This window comes from Pholcus phalangioides, unplaced genomic scaffold (assembly GCF_987345545.1).
Source record: "Pholcus phalangioides strain wild (caught in Gottingen) unplaced genomic scaffold, Ppha-v1.0 ptg000007l_1, whole genome shotgun sequence".
NCBI classification, from domain to species: Eukaryota; Metazoa; Arthropoda; class Arachnida; order Araneae; family Pholcidae; genus Pholcus; species Pholcus phalangioides.
Genome location: NW_028301600.1, coordinates 56537336 through 56556459, shown reverse-complemented (window position 1 = coordinate 56556459; position 19124 = coordinate 56537336). Strand labels below are relative to the sequence as shown.

Genomic DNA, 19124 nt, shown 5'->3' with positions numbered 1-19124 from the left:
AATTAACGAATTCTTAGCTATTGTGTTTCGACGCAACATTTAGGCCGCATTTAATGGATTACAGCATATTGATTCACATCTTTGAAAATTTAACTTTTTTTATGCATTTTCAGAGTAGAAGATTGTAAGATTTTAGACTCTGCAAAGCGTCCTCTTTGGCTTGTTTGGTTAAATCCTGATCCTATGGCTGAGTGCTTGTTTAAATTCAACTCTATAATTTTCAAAAATGGTGATGGTAAGTCTTTAATAAACTTGATTTTTAACTACTAGTTATACTGTGCAAAACAAATGTCAGTTTTAATAATTTCAGGGGTGATACATCTTTTTTATTCTAATAAGTGACATTACAAAGTTAAAAAAAAAAGTTGTATAAAAAGTAGCTGTTAAATAGGCCAGCTTTTACAAGTGGTGCCCTATTCAAGATCAACATTCAATACCCTCACACCTTTTTCCTATTGTTTGTTGGGGTTTTTTTTTTTTTTGATGATTCCAAAGTGGTGTGTCATTGCATTCTAGGGTATCCAATATCCTGTCAGGGTTGTCAAGAGAGATTATTTTCATTTTAATTGCTAAAATACCCCTGTATACACACCTTATACAGTCAAACCTTGCTAGCAGATCATCCAGATAATATTCGTCACTGTTTACCAGGTCACGTTTCGGAAAATCCAATTGGCCTCCATGGCACTCTAATGTTATTAAACTAAAAAATTTCATTGAAACTTAAAATTCTTCATAAACTTAACAGTCCCTTATTGGCAGTTTTATTATCATTCGACATAGTGGCTCTAACATGGGTAAGGCCGATGGGTCTGTAGAGCCAAGTTAGGGATAGGGAGCTTAGCTAAGAAGCCTGCTAAGATGAGGGAGGCTGCAACAAAGATTCTCAATTTTTATGTAATCTTGATGAAAAGTTTCTTTCTTCAACTCGTTTTCAAAAAACCTATTTTTTTTCACTGAAAAAAAAATGAAATTTCTAGAGCTTTTTCTCCTGTTTCTGGTCCGAAAAAACTAAACCATCCTACGAGACTATGGTAATTTTGTTTACAGGGAGGTAAAAAAATGTTTTCTGAAGGGGTGATATTTTTTGTTGTAAAATACATATTTCACAAGGTTTTCAACGAAGATTTTTCAAAATGCATTCTTGTAGTTTCTGCATAATTTTGGAAATTCTACTTCAAATTTTTTAAAAATAGAAAAGAATTTCATTGCTCAATAAGTTTTTTCTGATAATAACTTATTATATTTTATTCTACTTGAGTTTTTATAATAGTATTTCAAGATTTTGTATGGCAGGTTTTATTTAATCAGGCCTTTAACCAGCCTAGCAAAAATCACTAAAACCCTTTTAAAATGTCATATCTTCATATCTTTTTTGATTAAAGTGGACTTGATTTGGATTTTCATCTAGTGCAAAATAAAGGGAATGAGAAAATGTATTCCCAGACCTGCCAACTCTCCCGATTTAGGCGGGAGACTCCGGATTTTGGCAGAAAATTAGATTTTACGTGATCTTTCACTTGTCGTGGCATCAATGATTGCCGTCGTCGTTAGGGAAAACATCCATACAGGAGAGCCGTGGTCATTTCCATCGAGCAGCCTTAAAAAAGTCTCTGTGACCGCATTTAAGCAACTGGCAAAGTCGCGACTTCGTTTTCGTAGCATTTATCTGCAATCATTTATCAGGGGCATGACCTTGGTTGTCGAAATTCCTGTATAATCGTTATTGTATTCCTTTAACAGCCGTGCGGTAAACACGTTTTTTCGTCGGCAGCTTTGTAATTTGAGTTTTTTTTTAATTGTTTCTTCCGATTAAACGTGTTCAGAAAGAAAATATAAAAAGCTATATAATAAAGCTAAAATATAAAGCTTTTAAGAGTTCATATACTCAAGATAGAATCACTGATAGCATTCACGAAAGGAAACATATGTTTTACGTACAGTATGTAGATGTGATTTCTCTATTCTGCACAGAAAGACTGACATGGAATTATATTCTGCTGAGGGGCAATGCAGGACCTGCCTTGGGGGGGGGGGATGTTTGTAACTTTTTCTTAATTGATTAAAAAAAAAAATTCGAAATTTTTTTTGTGATTTTTTTTTTTTTTAAATCGAGTCTGAGTGTGCCCGGCGAGGGGGGGGGGTGTCCCCCCTTGGGAGAATCTCCGGATTTCTGGATTTCAAAAGTTGGCACGTCTGTATTCCATTTTGAGAAATCAGATTCACAAAATACCTGGGCTTGTCATTGATGAAACAAAAAGGTTATTTTTTGAACCGGATATATGCAGCCTCACCCATTGAAGGATTAAGATAAATGATATATATTAATGAATATATATCATATGTATATATATATCATATATATATATATATGAATTAATCATGTACAAAGACTGCACTTGATAATTGATGTGAATTATGAAAAGTTATTTTCTGTGCACAAATACATCAATGGAAGAATGGTGCAGTGGAGTTAGCAAGGTCATGGGTTACTCCATTTAGCGGAGCACTCTGCTTACAAGGTCATATTTTTGCTCTCACAATAGTGACCCCTTAAAGAGGTTTGACTGTATTATTAAACAGGCTCAAAATGTTATAGCATACAGTTAAAATCCTCTATTGTAGTTTTTGCAAGCTGTGATGAACCCAGAGAATCTGAGTACTGTACTTTGAATCGGGTCTGCAGCGTAGTTGATTCTATTTTAACTTTGAATATTCTTTACACCTGGAATATTTGCAATGTACAGCATATCTCAGGGTGTTGAAGCCCACAAATTAAGTGAAATTTAACATGAATGTAGGTATTATTGATTCTTTCTTTTGATTGTAAATTATGACCAACCCTGTGTAGCCTTTGCCAAGAACATTCTCTATAGACTGGTCCATCTCATCCCGCACTCACTGTGCCAAGATGGACCGCTCACCATAGTTGATAAAAATACAAATGCCACAACAGGCAAATTGCCCAATTCTTCCAGCTTCTCGATTCCTCCCATTATAAGCATTATTGTTTTTTTTTTGTGTCAATTGTGTTAGAATTCACGACCCCCCCCTCCCCTTCAGAGATAAGCTATTCCATTTATTCACAACCCTATTAGAGAAAATTTCTCTGCGACACCACAACCTGGAGTTGTTCCTTACTAAACAATACTGGTATCCCCTTTTTGAAGCAGTTGATTGACAGTGCATTAATAACTCTTGTCCAGTCTATCCATCCCATTGAAAATTTCAAACACTTTGATCATATCCCCCTCCTCGACACCTGCATTCTTCCATTGCAAACATATTCAAGAAATCAAGTCTCTATCTTAATACTTCAAGCCTTATGTGCCAATAAGAGCAACATGTAGCACAAGCACATTTCTGGCACAAATCATTCTATAGAAAATTGTTCATGTCAATAAACCAGAGTTGTGCTTGGTTTGAAAAACAAAAAAGTTTAACCTTCTATTTTGATGTGCAAAATGAATTCAGCAAGTGAATTATCAAATTTGATGTACAAGCAAATTGTCTAATATGTAGATTTCTAGCACACACGTGTGCTTTTGAAATCATACTTGTCATTAAGGGCCGTTCAAGTATTACATCATCATCGATGGGGGGGGGGGTGTTCCGATTTGATGACAAGGGGAGGTGGTTTGGATAATGCTTACGTCATCAACTACCCTTTATGAAAATATGAAATATTTTTAATGGCATCTTATTCAGCGCGCCAAAAAAGAGAAAAACCTTCCGGTAGTTTGTGGGCACTTGAAGTAACATCCCCCCTATTCATAAGTGCCCTACACAAAGCCACTTTAGTGATCTCTAAATTTTTTGCAGATCCAAGTGATCTGGAAATGTCTCCGGGCTGCTTAAGTGTTCTGGAAATGTCTCCGGGCTGCTTAAGTGTTCTGGAAATGTCTCCGGGCTGCTTAAGTGTTCTGGAAATGTGTCCGGGCTGCTTAAGTGATCTGGAAATGTGTCTGGGCTGCTTAAGTGATCTGGAAATGTGTCCGGGCCGCTTAAGTGCTCTGGAACTGTGCCACGCATCACTTAAATAATCTGAGAATGTGCCGCTGGTAATTTGAGTGATGTAGAACCGCACTGGGGGGAACCACTTAAGTGCTCTAAAACTATGTCACATGTCACTCAAGGGATCTCTAAATGTGTCACGGATCGGTTAAGTGTTCTGGAACCATGTCCCGGGTCATTTAAATGATCTTAAAATGTGCCACAGGCCGCTTAAATGTTCTGGAATTGTACCATGGGACACTTAAGCGATCCGTAAATGTGGCGCTTAGTTCATTTTTATAAAATTAGGTTTGGAGAGGGCAGGTCGCATCAGATAACCCCCAGTGCCATATTTGGTCTGCGGGCCAAAGACCTTTATGTGATTTATCATTATATGGCTTATATAGAGGGTGGGTCACAATGAATTTATTAAAGATAAATTTTTTTTGAGTTCATTGCCTTCAAATAACATTGAAATTAACAGAAATTGATTATAATAACATTTAAAGGTATTTTCTTCCGAAATTTCAATTAAAAAAATTTTTTTTTGCATTAAAAAAATACATTTCTGATCATCGGTGGGGGCACTAGCTTCCCTATGCCCCCCCCCCTCCTGTACGTCTCTTATCCCACCAATATGCGTTAGGATTCAGAGGGGCAGTACTGATGACAAAATTTTGTTGACGGGGGGGGGGTCAAAAATGGCTAAAAATTTGCTTACATAATACTTGAACGGCCCTTTAGGTTATAAAGGCTGCTTATAAAGTCTCTTTCATCTTGTCCTCAGAGGTGATTCATGGTCCTCAACCTCTACCAAAGTATGGCTGCAGCATGGTTCCCAAGCTGGGATCTTTTACGGGCCCCCCGACCAGACTTTCATGGGGCCCCCTTTATGATGAATTTATAGCGTGAAAAAACAAAAAAATTATTAAAATCCTCCCGGGCCCCAGGGCGGGAGCCTTGTCAGCCCACCCCTTGCTGGGGCCATGGGCTGCAGTATAAAAGTAGTTCATGATAAGTTGCTCAGAATTTAAATTCAGCCAATTAATAGAACTTTACCTCTCTCTTTGAACGATTTAAATTTGTAATAGAAAAATCTTATTTCAAGAAAATGAAACAGAGTTTGTCTAATTTAAACCTACCTTATGCTTTTTTTATTATTTTATTTATCAGTTCCTAGTTTTCCATGCAGTGTGTATCATACACGATATAATAGATATATGTGCTTATCTCTCAAGTATGTCTTTTTTTTTTCTTCGTTTTATTACAGATTTGAGACAAGATATGTTGACTTTGCAAGTTATTCGCATAATGGATGCCATATGGCAGAATGAAGGACTTGACCTAAGGTGCGAACAATAAGTGGCTGCATAGAATGAAATGATGAACCTTTTCTCTAATTATACGAAGTACAGATGACTGGATACCAAGGGAAGATGTATGGAAAGAAAATTCACATTCCTCTGGGGATAATCGAACTACCAACCTCACACTTTCTAGGTGCGTGCTCTACCATTAAGCTACAGGGGACAGACATTTTCTTTCCTAAGAACTAAGGAAAGTGCGAGGTTGGTAGTTTGACTCCTCATGGAGGAATGTGACTTTTCTTTACATATATCATCACTTAGTATCCAGTCATTTGTAATTCATGATAAGTGGCTGTCATTCATTTGAGTTATTACTTAATGTTCTTCCAAGTTTGTATGTTTAAATGTAGGTATGAGTGTATAGGTAAGCAATAGAATACAAAAACTCTGAGGAGTTTTCCAAATAAAATTTTATAATTAAATTTTATGGCTTTAAATGGTTTTTAATCTTTCAATGGTTTCCTATTCTTTCAAGTTGAATTAGTTAAATAATTAAAATTGATCAAGTTAATAATTTTATTTTAATTGATCAAGTTAAATATTTTATTTTAATTGATCAAGTTAAATATTTTATTTTAATTGATCAAGTTAATAATTTTATTTTTATTTTTTGAAAGTACATACACTCGTGTGCAAAATTAAGATAATTAGCACATTATGTCGAATTTCTGAAAAACTAGTAGACAGATTTTAATGAAATTTGGTACGAATACACAGTTGTATAGCAGAGAAAGAGATGTACCATACAAATGCCATAGTACGCACACATGATTGTCAGTACAGCTCATTATTACAGGAATGTCCAAAGTCCATGTTGCGAGATCAAACCGAAAATGAGTCTAATATGGGATATGGTCCCCCTCTGACTGTCAGACAGGTCGCACATTGTGACGGCATACTGGACATGAGGCAGTTAAGGAGTCCTTGTAGCAATCTGTCTCACTCCTGCAGCAATGCAGTTTTCAGTTCCAAAATGGTTCTCGGAGGGAGATGGCGAAATGCAGTTGCCCTCCCAAGAGCATCCCAGACCTAGGTTCTATAGGAAGAGGTCAGGAGATCTGGCTAGCCAATCCATATGCTGAATATCCTCACTTTCCAGATAATTGTTGACCAGATGAGCCTGACGTGGATGAGCGTTGTCGTCCATGAACAGGAACCAAGGGCCAACTTTGCCGCTGAAAAGTCATACATAGGACTCTAAGATCCCCTCTATATACCTTCTAGCAGTCATTTCTGCACCATGCTAAACGCGCTCTCTTGTGTGCTGCAGTTAGCGGAACGCAAACGGCGGATCTTCTGCCATGAAAGCCCTTTCTCATAAAGCCTTTGGGCAACAGTAAACTGTGAAACTCGAGTTCCAGTGGCAGCATGCAGCTCACGTGAGAGCTGTGATGCTGTAACAGTTGTGTGGCGCCGCACTGAAAGTGCCAAATAACGATCTTCATTGGTCGTCATGGCTCTTCATTGACCTTGTCAAGGTCTTCTCAATATGGATCCAGTGTCCTGAAACTGTTTCCACAAATTGCAGATGGCACTGGGCGTAACATCAAGCTCTGTATCCACCTGCGCTTGTGATTGCCCTGCCTTTAATCTACCGATGATTCTCCATCTCATTCTATCATCCATACCTTTGTGGCTACTCATTTTACCTGATAACTTATAAAATTTACCAAACTCTTGCGAGAAACACAGCGAATGTCACAGAGGAGTGCGAGCACACAAATCGGGGAAAATGCCTCGTGCTCTTATCATTCGCTCCGTGGTCACAGCTCCACCCACACGCATGTGTACGCTTACATATTCGACCCTGAATATTCGCATACTTCTTTGGTGGTGGTAGTACCACCTTTGGTTCAGTACTTTTTGTAAAAATAGACACAATGTGCAAATTCTCTTAATTTTGCACACGAGTGTACAATAAACACAAATCAATCAAAAAAAGTTTTCTAGTGGTTAGTTTTGGCTTGGGTTTGAAGAGAATAATATCCACCCAAAAGTTCCTCATTGCATAACCCAAAAAAAAGAAATATTTCACATTCTAAGCATTATAATTGCAATTGTATTTGCTCATCACGCATATATGTGTTACATTAGAAATATATTTTTTACATACAGATTTTTTATACATTGAAAATTTATCACTTGCTTTGTTATTGCATAGCGGTACCTGACGTGTCTTTTTCCTGGTACGGCAGCACTTGTTGTTAGCAAAATTTTGATTCCTGAACAAATAATGGCCTCTAAGCTTTTTAGCTAATTTTAACAAGAACGAAATTAACTTTCCCCGTTTTATTCATATATTTTTTAATAAATCGACCAAGCCTTCCTTGAGGCTATGTTGAATATTGCGGAAAACACACAATGACAAATGAATGGTATGCTCACAGAATGATTTAGATCCATCTGATCAACACTATATTTTGTTTCATTTTAAAACTCGTTTCAGAAATTTTTTCTCAGTTGTAGAATATATATTTCAATGCATTGAATGTAGAAGAATATTTTCCTTTTTCTTACCCAGAAAACCAAATGTAATGTCTTTATGTGTAAAAGTGTCAAACACATTTCATATAAAGGGGTCCCTGAGGAATTTCACGTGAAATTTCTTTCTGATCTTCTATTATACCCAGAAGGTAGTATTATTTTGCTTTAGTATTTAAGTAAGTATTAAGAAAAACAATCATAGCATGCTCAAATTTCTACTAGTTTTCAGATAAGATTCAATGATTTACATCACTACATTTTTGGCCATATTAGTATTTTGGTTTTGTAATTAGTCAATCATTAAGAATACGTTCAATTAGCCAAAGTGGAATGTCTATATTAGAGTAGAAATTTGATGCTGTGATTTGACAAAATGTTTGCTGCTGGTGGATATGGCAGTACTTAAAACTTTACCAGTCAAATTGACTGGTGATGGTCATTCTAGATATAACTAAAAATATCTCTGCCAATTTTTTTTTTAATTATGATAGTTGGACAGTGTAATATTTGAGTATTTTTAGGAAATTCAGGAAATTTCAACATTTTAAACAATCTGGTTCATCATTAAAATCTAGTGACAAGATCAAAAATGGTCAAAATGACTTCTTTTGGTTTTTCTAGTGTAAATCCTCATACAAATACAATGTATATATCTTTAATTTGGTTTTTCATTAAAATAATGAAAGCAGTCCAATCGCAGAAGAATGCTTCATTGTATTTCTATCCTATATTCACAATAAGAATTTTTATAATAATTGCACCTTTTGTCCATTTTTGCATGCATACTTACTAGGATGATGCCATATGCATGTTTGGCTACTGGAAAGCAAGTTGGGATGATTGAAGTTGTTAGAAATGCAAAAACGGTCATGAATATTCAGAGAACTGGTGGTAGAATGGCTGCTTTTCAAGTAGATTCTACACAACTACATAAGTGGGTCAAAGAAAAAAATAGAGGAAGCAGGTAAGTTTCTATATCAAATTAATTTGTAACAGTTTGAAGCAAATAAAAAAAAATGTAGTTCATATAACCTGGGCAGTGCAGATGTTCCTTAAAAAGTCCCACAACACACAAAAAATGCATTAATTTTCGGATTTCTCATTTCTAATTAAAGAAAAAGATGTCAAAAGTTTCTTAACATATTGTGTTTGATTAATGATTGTTAATTGAGCACTGGATATGGTCATGTCCATGAGCATAGATTAAAGATTGGATTATTTATTTAAACAATTATATTGCAGGATACAAATAACAGAAAGGGTGATAAATATGAGCAACAAGTCGCTGTGGCCATCAACCTCATTAGAGATGGGCTATCCGCTCATTAACCATATAGGCTAAAGCGAGTGCGCATTCCTGAAAAAAGAACTGTGGCTCTTACACTTCCATTGCACACAAGAAACTCCACGAGAGCAAGCTTTTGCAAACTTCTGGTGAAAAGAAACATGATGGCTCATGAGCAGAATATGCTCTTTCTGCTCATGTTGGCTGTTCGAGATTTGTGACCCTGCCAGAAGTTCACGGGACCTGTTTCTCGTTAAAAGGCCTCATGTAACTAGTCAGAAGAAACTGTGAGCCACCATGAACCTTTGCTCACTTGCTCACCATGGTTCTCCAGAACTTGCAACCAGTCCCTTCCCCATTCCCCACCCTCCTTTGTAAAAACCGTTGGCACTTTTCTTTTTTTTCTCGTTCGCTTGAGCTCGTTTCTCATGTTCTTTACATCATTTTACTTATAATAATTTCTGTTCCAATGTCAATTTCAAACAAACATAGATGGCCAAGACAAAATCACTACCCATGCAGGATCCATTTATGACACCCTCTGTCCACCCACTCTCAATTTATCCCTATCCCAACATTCTTAAAAAAGAAAGAAAAAAATGTTTTAAAAATTTTGTTTGCTCTTTTATTTGGCGTCCCACCTAGAGTGAGCAGAAATCATTCCCCATAATTGATTTTACCTTTTTTCCTCAGATTTTACGACTCAAGTGGATCACACAGAAATAATTTCCCCTAATTTTTTTCCACTTTTCACTTTGGCATCAAATCCCTTCCTAGAGCAAATAGAAACCATTTTCCCTAATTTTTTTGGTCAATAAGATGGTTTTTTGCCCTTTCATCTCGGATTTCATGCCCTCTAAGAGTGGTGCCCCCATGTGGCCGTATGGGTCACAGCCCATGATGTGCCTCTGCATTTATAATTTGTAACTGAAATTTAATTTATAATTTTTAAATTTGAATTTCATGTGCAATATATATGAATTATGATCCACATAATTTTTTTTGAAATTTCTGTCAATGTTCAAATTACAATTTCACACATAATTTTAACAATATCTCACATTTTTTCCTATTGAAATTTCGCTAATAATTTGGATTCATCTTCAGTCTCAAAGCAAGATAGATAATAGCTATGGATATAATATAGAATCTTGTGGGATCACTCAAGAAGTTTTAGAGATGGTAAGGAATGTTATTTTTACCAAGAAAGGAATAGTAAGAAGAATGTGGCTAATGTTTGTCAGTTATTTTTGGTTTCCGAAGACTAAAAAAAAGAAATTCTTATCGGTAATACCTGCTTTTCTCCGCAAGAATTTCATTGGTCCCCCCTCCCCCAATGTGCTTTGCATCCCGTTGTGATCAACCCCATTCTAAATAAAATAGTAACCTGATTGCAACTGCTATCAAATAGGTTTTTTTAACATCTTCATAAATTCTAAATATATATTCTTTATTGATTTTTTGCAGATGCAGAATTTCAATTTATTTCATTGATGTTAAATAGCATCCTTAAGAGTTGAAGCATTGCAGTATATACGTTGTGGTAAATGTGATAAATCTGTGAGATTATGCATGATCACCAATTATCTTGGTTTAAGCTTGACGAATTTCCCTAGATTTATCACATTTATAGGGATTACACATAATTCCTAAATTACATTCAAGTGAATGTAACCATTAGGCTTATTGGTTGTTTTGTCAAGTTTTGTAAAAGATCTTTTATCAATCTTTTATAGTGTAATCCTAGCCTTAGGCCAGTATTATGCTATACAAAAAAAAAGTTTTTTTTAAAGTTCTTACACCTCTTTTAAAAGGCTTCACCTCTCACTATGGGCGTGCATCAACATGAATCTTTCATCAAATATTGGATAAGGAGGCTAACTTTGATAAAAGAAACTTTGACAAAGCACGTCTTTCATCAAAAAGTTGTCCATTACACTATCACATTTCTTTGTCAAACGTTTTTATAGAAGATATCTTATAAGTGAACTTTTATAGTGTAATACCGGACTTAGGTATGTGTCATATGGGAATGCCTCTGAATATTTTTTAATGTTTTTTTGTATATTTAGCCAATTGTAATTCTTAAATAGGTATCATGATTTATTTATCTGAATTATTTTCAAAATAAAATGAAAAAGTACAAAATAAACAATAAGAAAGTAAAAAGAAAGTAACACAAAATGAAGTAATTTTAAGGATTTAAATAAATTTGAATCAAACAAATCGAACCCCACAGCATATTTACAGATCAGTGTGGCACATTCTCAGATCACTTGAGTAACCTGTGAAATATTTATAGATGACTTGAGTACCTGTGGCATATTTATAGATCATTTGAGTGACCCATGGTACAGTTACAGATCACTCAAGCAGCCCACAGAATATTTTCAGATCACTGGTATCCCACCGCACATTCACAGACCATTTGAGTGACCTATGACACAGTTACAGATGACAAAAGTGGCCCACAGCATATTGATCACTTTAGTATCCTGTGGCACATGCATAGGTTATTCAAGTGACCCACAGCACAATTACTGGTCACTTGAATGCGTCACGGCACATTGTCAGAGCACTTTAGTATCCTATAGCAAGTTCACATGCCACTTAAGTGAACTACGGCACATCTCCTAAAGCTTGAGCACCCTTGGTGTAACCATATGTAAACATTCTCAAAATGAGTGGAAACACTCTGAAAGAACAGACCACGAGTATGTTTCCGCTCATATTGAGAGCTTAACCGTGGAAATGGTTATTTTGAGAGTGGATGGCATTTCCGCTCTCTCACACCAAACAGGCATCTAAAAAGAACCGGGTCTTTCACAGCCAATAGGAGGTATATATTCCTCTGATATAGCTGTTTAAACCAGACATTTGCAAAAACTTTGGAGTTTCTCAAAAGCAATGGAAGAGAAAGAGCTGTGGTTCTTTTTTTATGAACCGTCATTCACTTGCTGTTTGAAAAGAGTTAGTTCTTTTAGGCGGTTCATGAGTGGATTGCTCATCTCTAGTTCAGTCTTGTTTTTGATTTTGTCTCCAAGTTATTCTTAATTTGCTCTAAAATGCAACTGTCTAAACAGCCTATTAGAGTGTATTAGATTACTGTGATATCACAAAATGAACAAGTATATTGTCGGCTGTAATGGATTTGAAAATAAAGCTCACCAAAATTGTTTTTCCTCATCATAACTTTGAATTTTATATAGATATGAGTTGGCTATTGAAAATTTCACTCATTCATGTGCTGGTTACTGTGTGGCTACATTTGTTCTTGGAATTGGAGACAGAAATCCAGATAATATTATGGTGAATGAAGAAGGACAGGTGATAAAATTAGCTATTGTATTATATAGTATTAATTAATAGTTTTTTCTTTCATGATATATGCTCTTATATTGGGTTGCAGTGTTTTGGTTATATTCAACATCCATATTTTTTTTATGGGCATTTTTTTTCAGCCACCTTGTTGGGCAGTTTGCCTGTTGTGGCCTTTGTATTTGAATTGAGCTCAAGGATCCTGAAAAATGCCTTTTAAACTCGTTGAAATGGCCCTGTGCACATTGTCCTGTTGAGAACTGGTTGTAGATAAAGAAGAAAAAGACCACTCAAAATTTCAGAGATGTAATCATAGAAGTGGAGTGTAATAGCAATGCATACTAGGTTGGTGCATGAATAGAATCCAATGGTGCCCTACAGCATAATGACAGGTGACCAACAGATAAAGTGATGCTCAATGCAAAGGTCAAGAAGCCTGCTGTTGCTGTCAAAATCAAAGCAATGGATCCCTTGAAAATGTTTCCTACTACTGCACACAACATTGAATATGTGCTGATAGAGTTTGTTGTGTGAAACACCCAAACTCCTGAGCTGGGTTCTTAATGTTGCAGTATAATCTGTAATAGCCATGTGCGAAAGATGTCTGTCCTCTCTTTGGATGATGATGTGACAAGGCTGCTACAATTGCTGATGTTCATTGGCTTACACAAGGGGGAGGGTTCCCTCCTCAAGCCGAGATTAATTATAGTGTTATGTTGCAGGAAAAAAACGTGAAAACCCCCCTTAAGAATAAAAAAAAATTGCTCCCCAACTGATGTTGGTTAATTCATCCCTCTTGCACACATTGATTTCATATTTGTATTGCTGTGACTAACAGACTTGTCAGACAAATAATCTGTAGTCTCAGTAAGTCACAACTCTTCTTCTGTCAAACTCAGAAGAATGGCTCATATGATTGCTATATGAAGCACAATTTTAAACTTCCTTTACATAGAAACAATGGGAAAACACAATTGGAATACTTGAAACTGACTGTTTCCTTTTTTTAATATTTATAAGTCTTCAGAAAGCCAGCAGCTTATTTTCCATGAGTAATTGAAATGACAAAATTAAGGACTCATTCAACCCAGGGCTGTAACTAGGCTGGGACAACTGGGGCTCCTGAGCTGAATGAGGCCCCACAAAAATGTATATTTCTTTTGCATATTAATACCCCTTTCAAAGGGCCCTAAAGAAAAAGTCTACCCGGGGCCTCTAGAAGGCACTCTACGGCCCTGAATCAACCTATATTGAATTTAACTTTTTCAAGTTTTTTCTTATTTTTTAGATGTATGATTGCAGTTTAAAATAAACTTTATTTCCATACCTCTTAGTATATCTTTATTTTACAGATATTTCACATAGATTTTGGTCATTTTTTGGGACATTTCAAAAAAAAGTTTGGAATTAATAGAGAGCGAGTGCCATTTGTGCTTACAGAAGATTTTCTCTATGTCATTGCCAAAGGAGCTGAGAATCCAAAGAGGAGTAAAGAATTTCAAGCGTAATGTTTCATGATACTTGATGATAGGCTTACTGGCAGAATTTGTAGATAATATATATAAACACCAGCAATAGTACGTTTAAGACGCTGAAAACAAAAAATTCTCATGAATGAGTATTTCTATAAAATTGTATTGTGTTGATAAACTGGTTGAACAATTTCAATTCAATTTGGATTGACTTTTTAAATCTGGTGGTGAACTATAGCTTTAAAAAATACTGCTTGTGTTACATAACATGTGCATTTTGGAAAACCGGAATATATTTATCAACATGTTTTTTTTTTATTCATCACATGTGAACGATAACTCACTCGAAAGAAGTGGACTGTAAACACTTTTAATAATTTTACGATAATTTTAATTCACAAATATAACAAATTAACTCGCACGAAATCCCGATCGAGGGAATCGTTGTACCATTGACCAGCTCGAGGTCTCAACTCATACTCACTCACACACACACTCATAAAAACGCTTTTCTCTCTCTCTCTCTCTCCCTGGGAACGGAAGGGGAGCTCTTATCACCTTTTGACCTCTGCTCTCTCCTTACTTTACTTCTTTTTTACTATTATTATTATTACGCAGCAAGGCAGCAACATACCGCCGGGCGTTGCAATGTTCTTTGAACATTCAACCAATTGCAATTATAATGTAATAATATATAAAACTGATCAAATCAAAACCTGAACAAATACAAATTTTAACTAAATACACAGAATAAAGAAAATTGACACACACTCAATTACATTATAAATCAACACTTTCCGATACATAATAAAGCATAATATACGATATTTACATTAATTTTCCATAGGTAAAATACACAATTTTGAAATAGGTCGCTTATATGTGCCTGAAGCCGTTTTCACAGCAACCACTCTAATCTTGTTATCCTGTTTGCCAGGATATGTTTCCGTAATTCGACCTATAGACCATTTACAAGGAGGTAAATTATCCTCTTTAACAATGACCATGTCACCTATTTTTACGTTTTCCTTTTCAAAGAACCACTTATTCCGTTGCTGTAATGTACTCAAATATTCTCGATGCCACCTTTTCCAAATGATTTGTTTGTTGCCATCGGTTAAGCCGATTTTCTGGTACCGAAGTCAACTCTGGTTCTGGAAGTGAAGTGATCGGTCTTCCAATAAGAAAATGACCAGGTGTTAGGGCCTCAAAGTCATTTGGGTCTTCTGACATGGCAGATATTGGTCTACAATTTAGGACTCCTTCTATTTGAGTCAAAACAGTAAGAAATTCTTCGTAAGTGAGCCTTGTCTGGCCGATGGTTCGTTTTAAGTGGTATTTGCAAGATTTCACTCCTGCTTCCCAGAGACCACCGAAGTTTGGTGTTCGGGGAGGAATGAATTTCCAATCTATCCCATCCGAGGATAAATAGCCAGCAAGGTCTTCATCTGGTTGAGCTACAAGATTGTATAACTTTTTGAGCTCAACATTTGCTCCCACAAAATTTTTTGCATTATCAGAATACAACTTAACACACTTTCCTCTTCGAGAAGTGAACCTTTTAAGAGTTGCAATAAATGCAGCAGTGGTAAGATCAGTAACAATATCGAGATGGATCGCTTTCGTCACTAAACATACAAAAATACACACATATATTTTATTCAAGGTACCCTTTCTTTGATTTTTGTACTTTATAGAAAAGGGTCCACAAAAATCGACACCAGAAATGTTGAATGCAAAATCTCTCGTTACACGATCCTTAGGTAAAACACCCATAATTTGTTGAGCCATTATAGGTTTAGCTTTAAAGCACACAATGCAATCATGAACAATTTTTCTACATACACTTTTACCATTTATAACCCAAAACTTTTGTCTGAGTTGATTCAATAATGCTTGTGGCCCTAAATGCAGATACTTATTATGATAATGTACAACAATCAACTTGGTTAATCGGTGTTTTGTGGGCAATAGAATAGGAAACTTCTCATTATAGCCCAGTGTACTATTGCTTAATCGGCCACCAACTCTCAAGATTCCTTTTTCGTCCACAAAAGGATTCAAACTTTTTATCGGACTGTCGAAAGGGACCTTACCTTTTTCTTTCAGACCTTTGAGTTCTGGTTTGAACTCCTCACCTTGAATCAATTTCACGAGATGCAGCTCAGCATTATTGATTTCTTCAGCATCTAAAGGACTATATTTTTTCTGGTTTTTACAATTATTAAGAAACCTAAAAATGAAACTCAAAATACGAACAATCTTAATATACACATTACTAAGATTCAAAAAATCACTGATAAATGATCGAACTGAAACACTAAAAGTTTGTATATCACACATATTGTCACTCATACTGCAAATTTTGAATTCACGCTGAAAGTCATCTTGTATGACAGCTGACGGGATCGTTCTGTTTGGGTATTCACTGTCCATAAGAAACTTTGGACCGTTCCACCATAAAACACTTTGTTCCAGTCTCTCTGGAGCTAGACCTCTGGAAATGAGATCTGCAGGATTTTCTTCGGATGAAACATGTCTCCATTGTTGCACAGTTGTTAGTTCCTGTATTGTAGCTACACGATTTGCCAAGAACGTTTTCAGAAGATGTGGTTCTTTCTGGATCCAAGACAGCACAATCATAGAATCACTCCACAAATACACTGCTGAAACGTCGAGCTTCAGTGAAGCTTTTATACTCTTCATCAACTTAGCTAGTGACACTGCTGCGCACAGTTCCAACCACGGAATAGTTGTACGTTTAATTGGAGCTACTCTTGATTTGCTCGAAACCATTTTTACTCTCACGTGTCCGATAGATGAAGTAGACTTGCAATAGATAACAGCCCCGTATGCAGATTCAGAGGCATCTGCAAACCCATGAATCTCGATCACAGTTGGCTCAGATATCAAAATACATCTATCTATTTTTAGGTTATTTATAGACAGAAGAGATTCGATGAACTCGTGCCACTCTTGTGCCTCTTTTGCTGGAAGTGGATCATTCCAGTCAATTTTCAGAAGCCACAGTTTCTGCATGAAAATTTTTGCTTTTGATACCACAGGTCCTATCAATCCCAGTGGATCAAAAAGTCTTGCGATGGTAGATAGAACATTCCGTTTGGTGAATACTGTATTGCTGTCAGCTTTCACACTGAAAGAAAAGCAATCTTCACTTGGCTTCCAGGAAATTCCCAGAGCCTTTATTTCACTTGGGTCGGAAAAGGTGTAATCACAATCTGAAAATAATTTTGGAATGAGCGCTGGATTATTTCCGCACCACTTATGCAGCTTCATGCCTGCAGTATTGAGGATGCCTATCAGTTGCTGTTGGAACTCTTTCGCTTCCAGCAAGGTTGGTGCCCCGGATAGGACGTCATCCATATAAAAATCACTGGTTAGGACAGGAGCCGCTAGAGGAAAATTGTTTCCTTCTTCCTGTGCGAGTTGTTTCAAGGTTCTCATGGCGAGAAAGGGTGCGCTCACTGTCCCGTAAGTTACAGTTGACAGCTCATAAATTTTTATGGGCTCGTTCTTGCCTTCCTTCCACAAAATTCTTTGAAGGCTTTTTTGACTCTGATGAATTTTTATGATTCGGTACATCTTTTCGATGTCCGCAATGAAAGCAAACTTGTGCTTCCTGAATCGGATCATTATTGAAAAAAGATCCTCTTGGATCACTCCTCCGTTATACTGAAGAGAATTCAAAGAATTGCCCTTTGTGGTAATCGTGGAAGCATTAAAAACAGTTCGTAGTTTTGTTGTCGTTTTATCAGGACGGTATACACCGTGATGGGGCATGTAATATGTGACCTTTGGCTCTGTGGTCTCATTCACCTCACTCATATGCCCAAGTTCTAGATATTCTTTGAGAAAATCTTTGTATAATGCCTGATAATTTTTGTCTCTCTCTAATCGATTCCACAGTGAGTTTAGTTGTTTTAACGCCATACTCTTGGACTCTCCAAGGCACCCGGGATCTTCCTTGAGAGGCATGGTGACTATATACTGCCCCTTATTGTCTCTCATATGAGTCTCCTCGTAATGGGTTTCACAAATTTCGTTTTCTTTTGATATTACTGGCTTTTCTCCAACGCTTTCAATTTCCCAAAATTTTTGCATTGTTTTATTCAAGTTCTCTTGTTGAACTAGTCCACAATGTATGTTTGTTTCTCTTTAGTGGATAATGCGCCACTTACAACGTACCCGAACACTGTATTTTGTAGAATTAAATCGGTGCCACTAGGAGAAATTTGTCCTGTCAATAATAGTTCATAAAATATTTCCGCTCCCAACAATATATCTATGCGTCCCGGTTCGTTATATTCTGGATCAGCTAAATTTACGTCCCTCATCCCCTCAATAGACACTTCTAACTTTTGGGAGGGAGTGCTATTTGTTATTTTCTCCACTATCAAGAAGTCCAATTCCCTCTCATAGTCCTTTCTTCTATTAGCGAGAGAGGCTCTCACGCATCCCTTGATTGGCATTGACGCCCCGTTTAAGCAAGATACAACAAGATTTATTTTTTCTTTCTTCAACTCAAGTTTCTCTGCAAACTTTCTGGTTACAAAGTTCGACATAGAGCCCCCATCTAGCAGCGCTCTACCATTGTGGTATTGACCATCCTTATCTTGTACAAGGCATCTCGCTGTACTAAGTAAAACTGTCTTTTTTTGTTTGTTTCCCATGCAGCTGGTGGCTGTTATGGGGTTGGCATTGTGCTGTTTCGGCGTCATTATATTGCTCGGGGGAGAATCTGTCATCTCCATTCTTCCTGCAGGAGCAGCAGCAACAGTTTCTTCTTCGCGGGGGAAATGCAGGGTCACGTGGTGTCTTTTATTGCACTTGGGGCAAGAGAACCTTGACCTGCATTTCTTCACCCCATGGGAAGATGACAGACAATTGAAGCACAAATTATTACTTTTTACAATTTTAATTCTCTCGTCTACTGATTTGCTTCTGTAATCAGAACACTTGTACAATGCGTGAGTTTCAATTCCGCATTGTACGCATAATGGGTCTTTTGAATCTGAGAGAAACACCTTTGACACATTTTTATTATTTTTTAAGTGGAAATTTCCTCGCTGTTTTTGAAACCCACTATTGCTCTCAGTGAGAGATCTATCTCGTGAAGCAAAATATATGTCGCTCTCTTTAGCTAATTCAAGCGGTCGAAACCATTTTTCTCCTTGCCTCATGCTA

General features: G+C 36.5%; 1 protein-coding gene across 4 annotated transcripts in view; it reads left to right on the top strand.

Moving 5' to 3' along the window:
• LOC149085523 (phosphatidylinositol 4,5-bisphosphate 3-kinase catalytic subunit alpha isoform-like) overlaps nt 1-19124 on the top strand; it is a 77343-nt gene that overhangs the window by 55396 nt on the left and 2823 nt on the right. For all 4 annotated transcript variants that reach the window (XM_089233580.1, XM_089233581.1, XM_089233582.1 and 1 more), the window contains 5 exons: nt 114-235; nt 5264-5342; nt 8638-8808; nt 12339-12456; nt 13800-13951. In XM_089233580.1, the coding sequence (XP_089089706.1) occupies nt 114-235; nt 5264-5342; nt 8638-8808; nt 12339-12456; nt 13800-13951 (642 nt within the window). The remainder of the gene's footprint in view (nt 1-113; nt 236-5263; nt 5343-8637; nt 8809-12338; nt 12457-13799; nt 13952-19124) is intronic.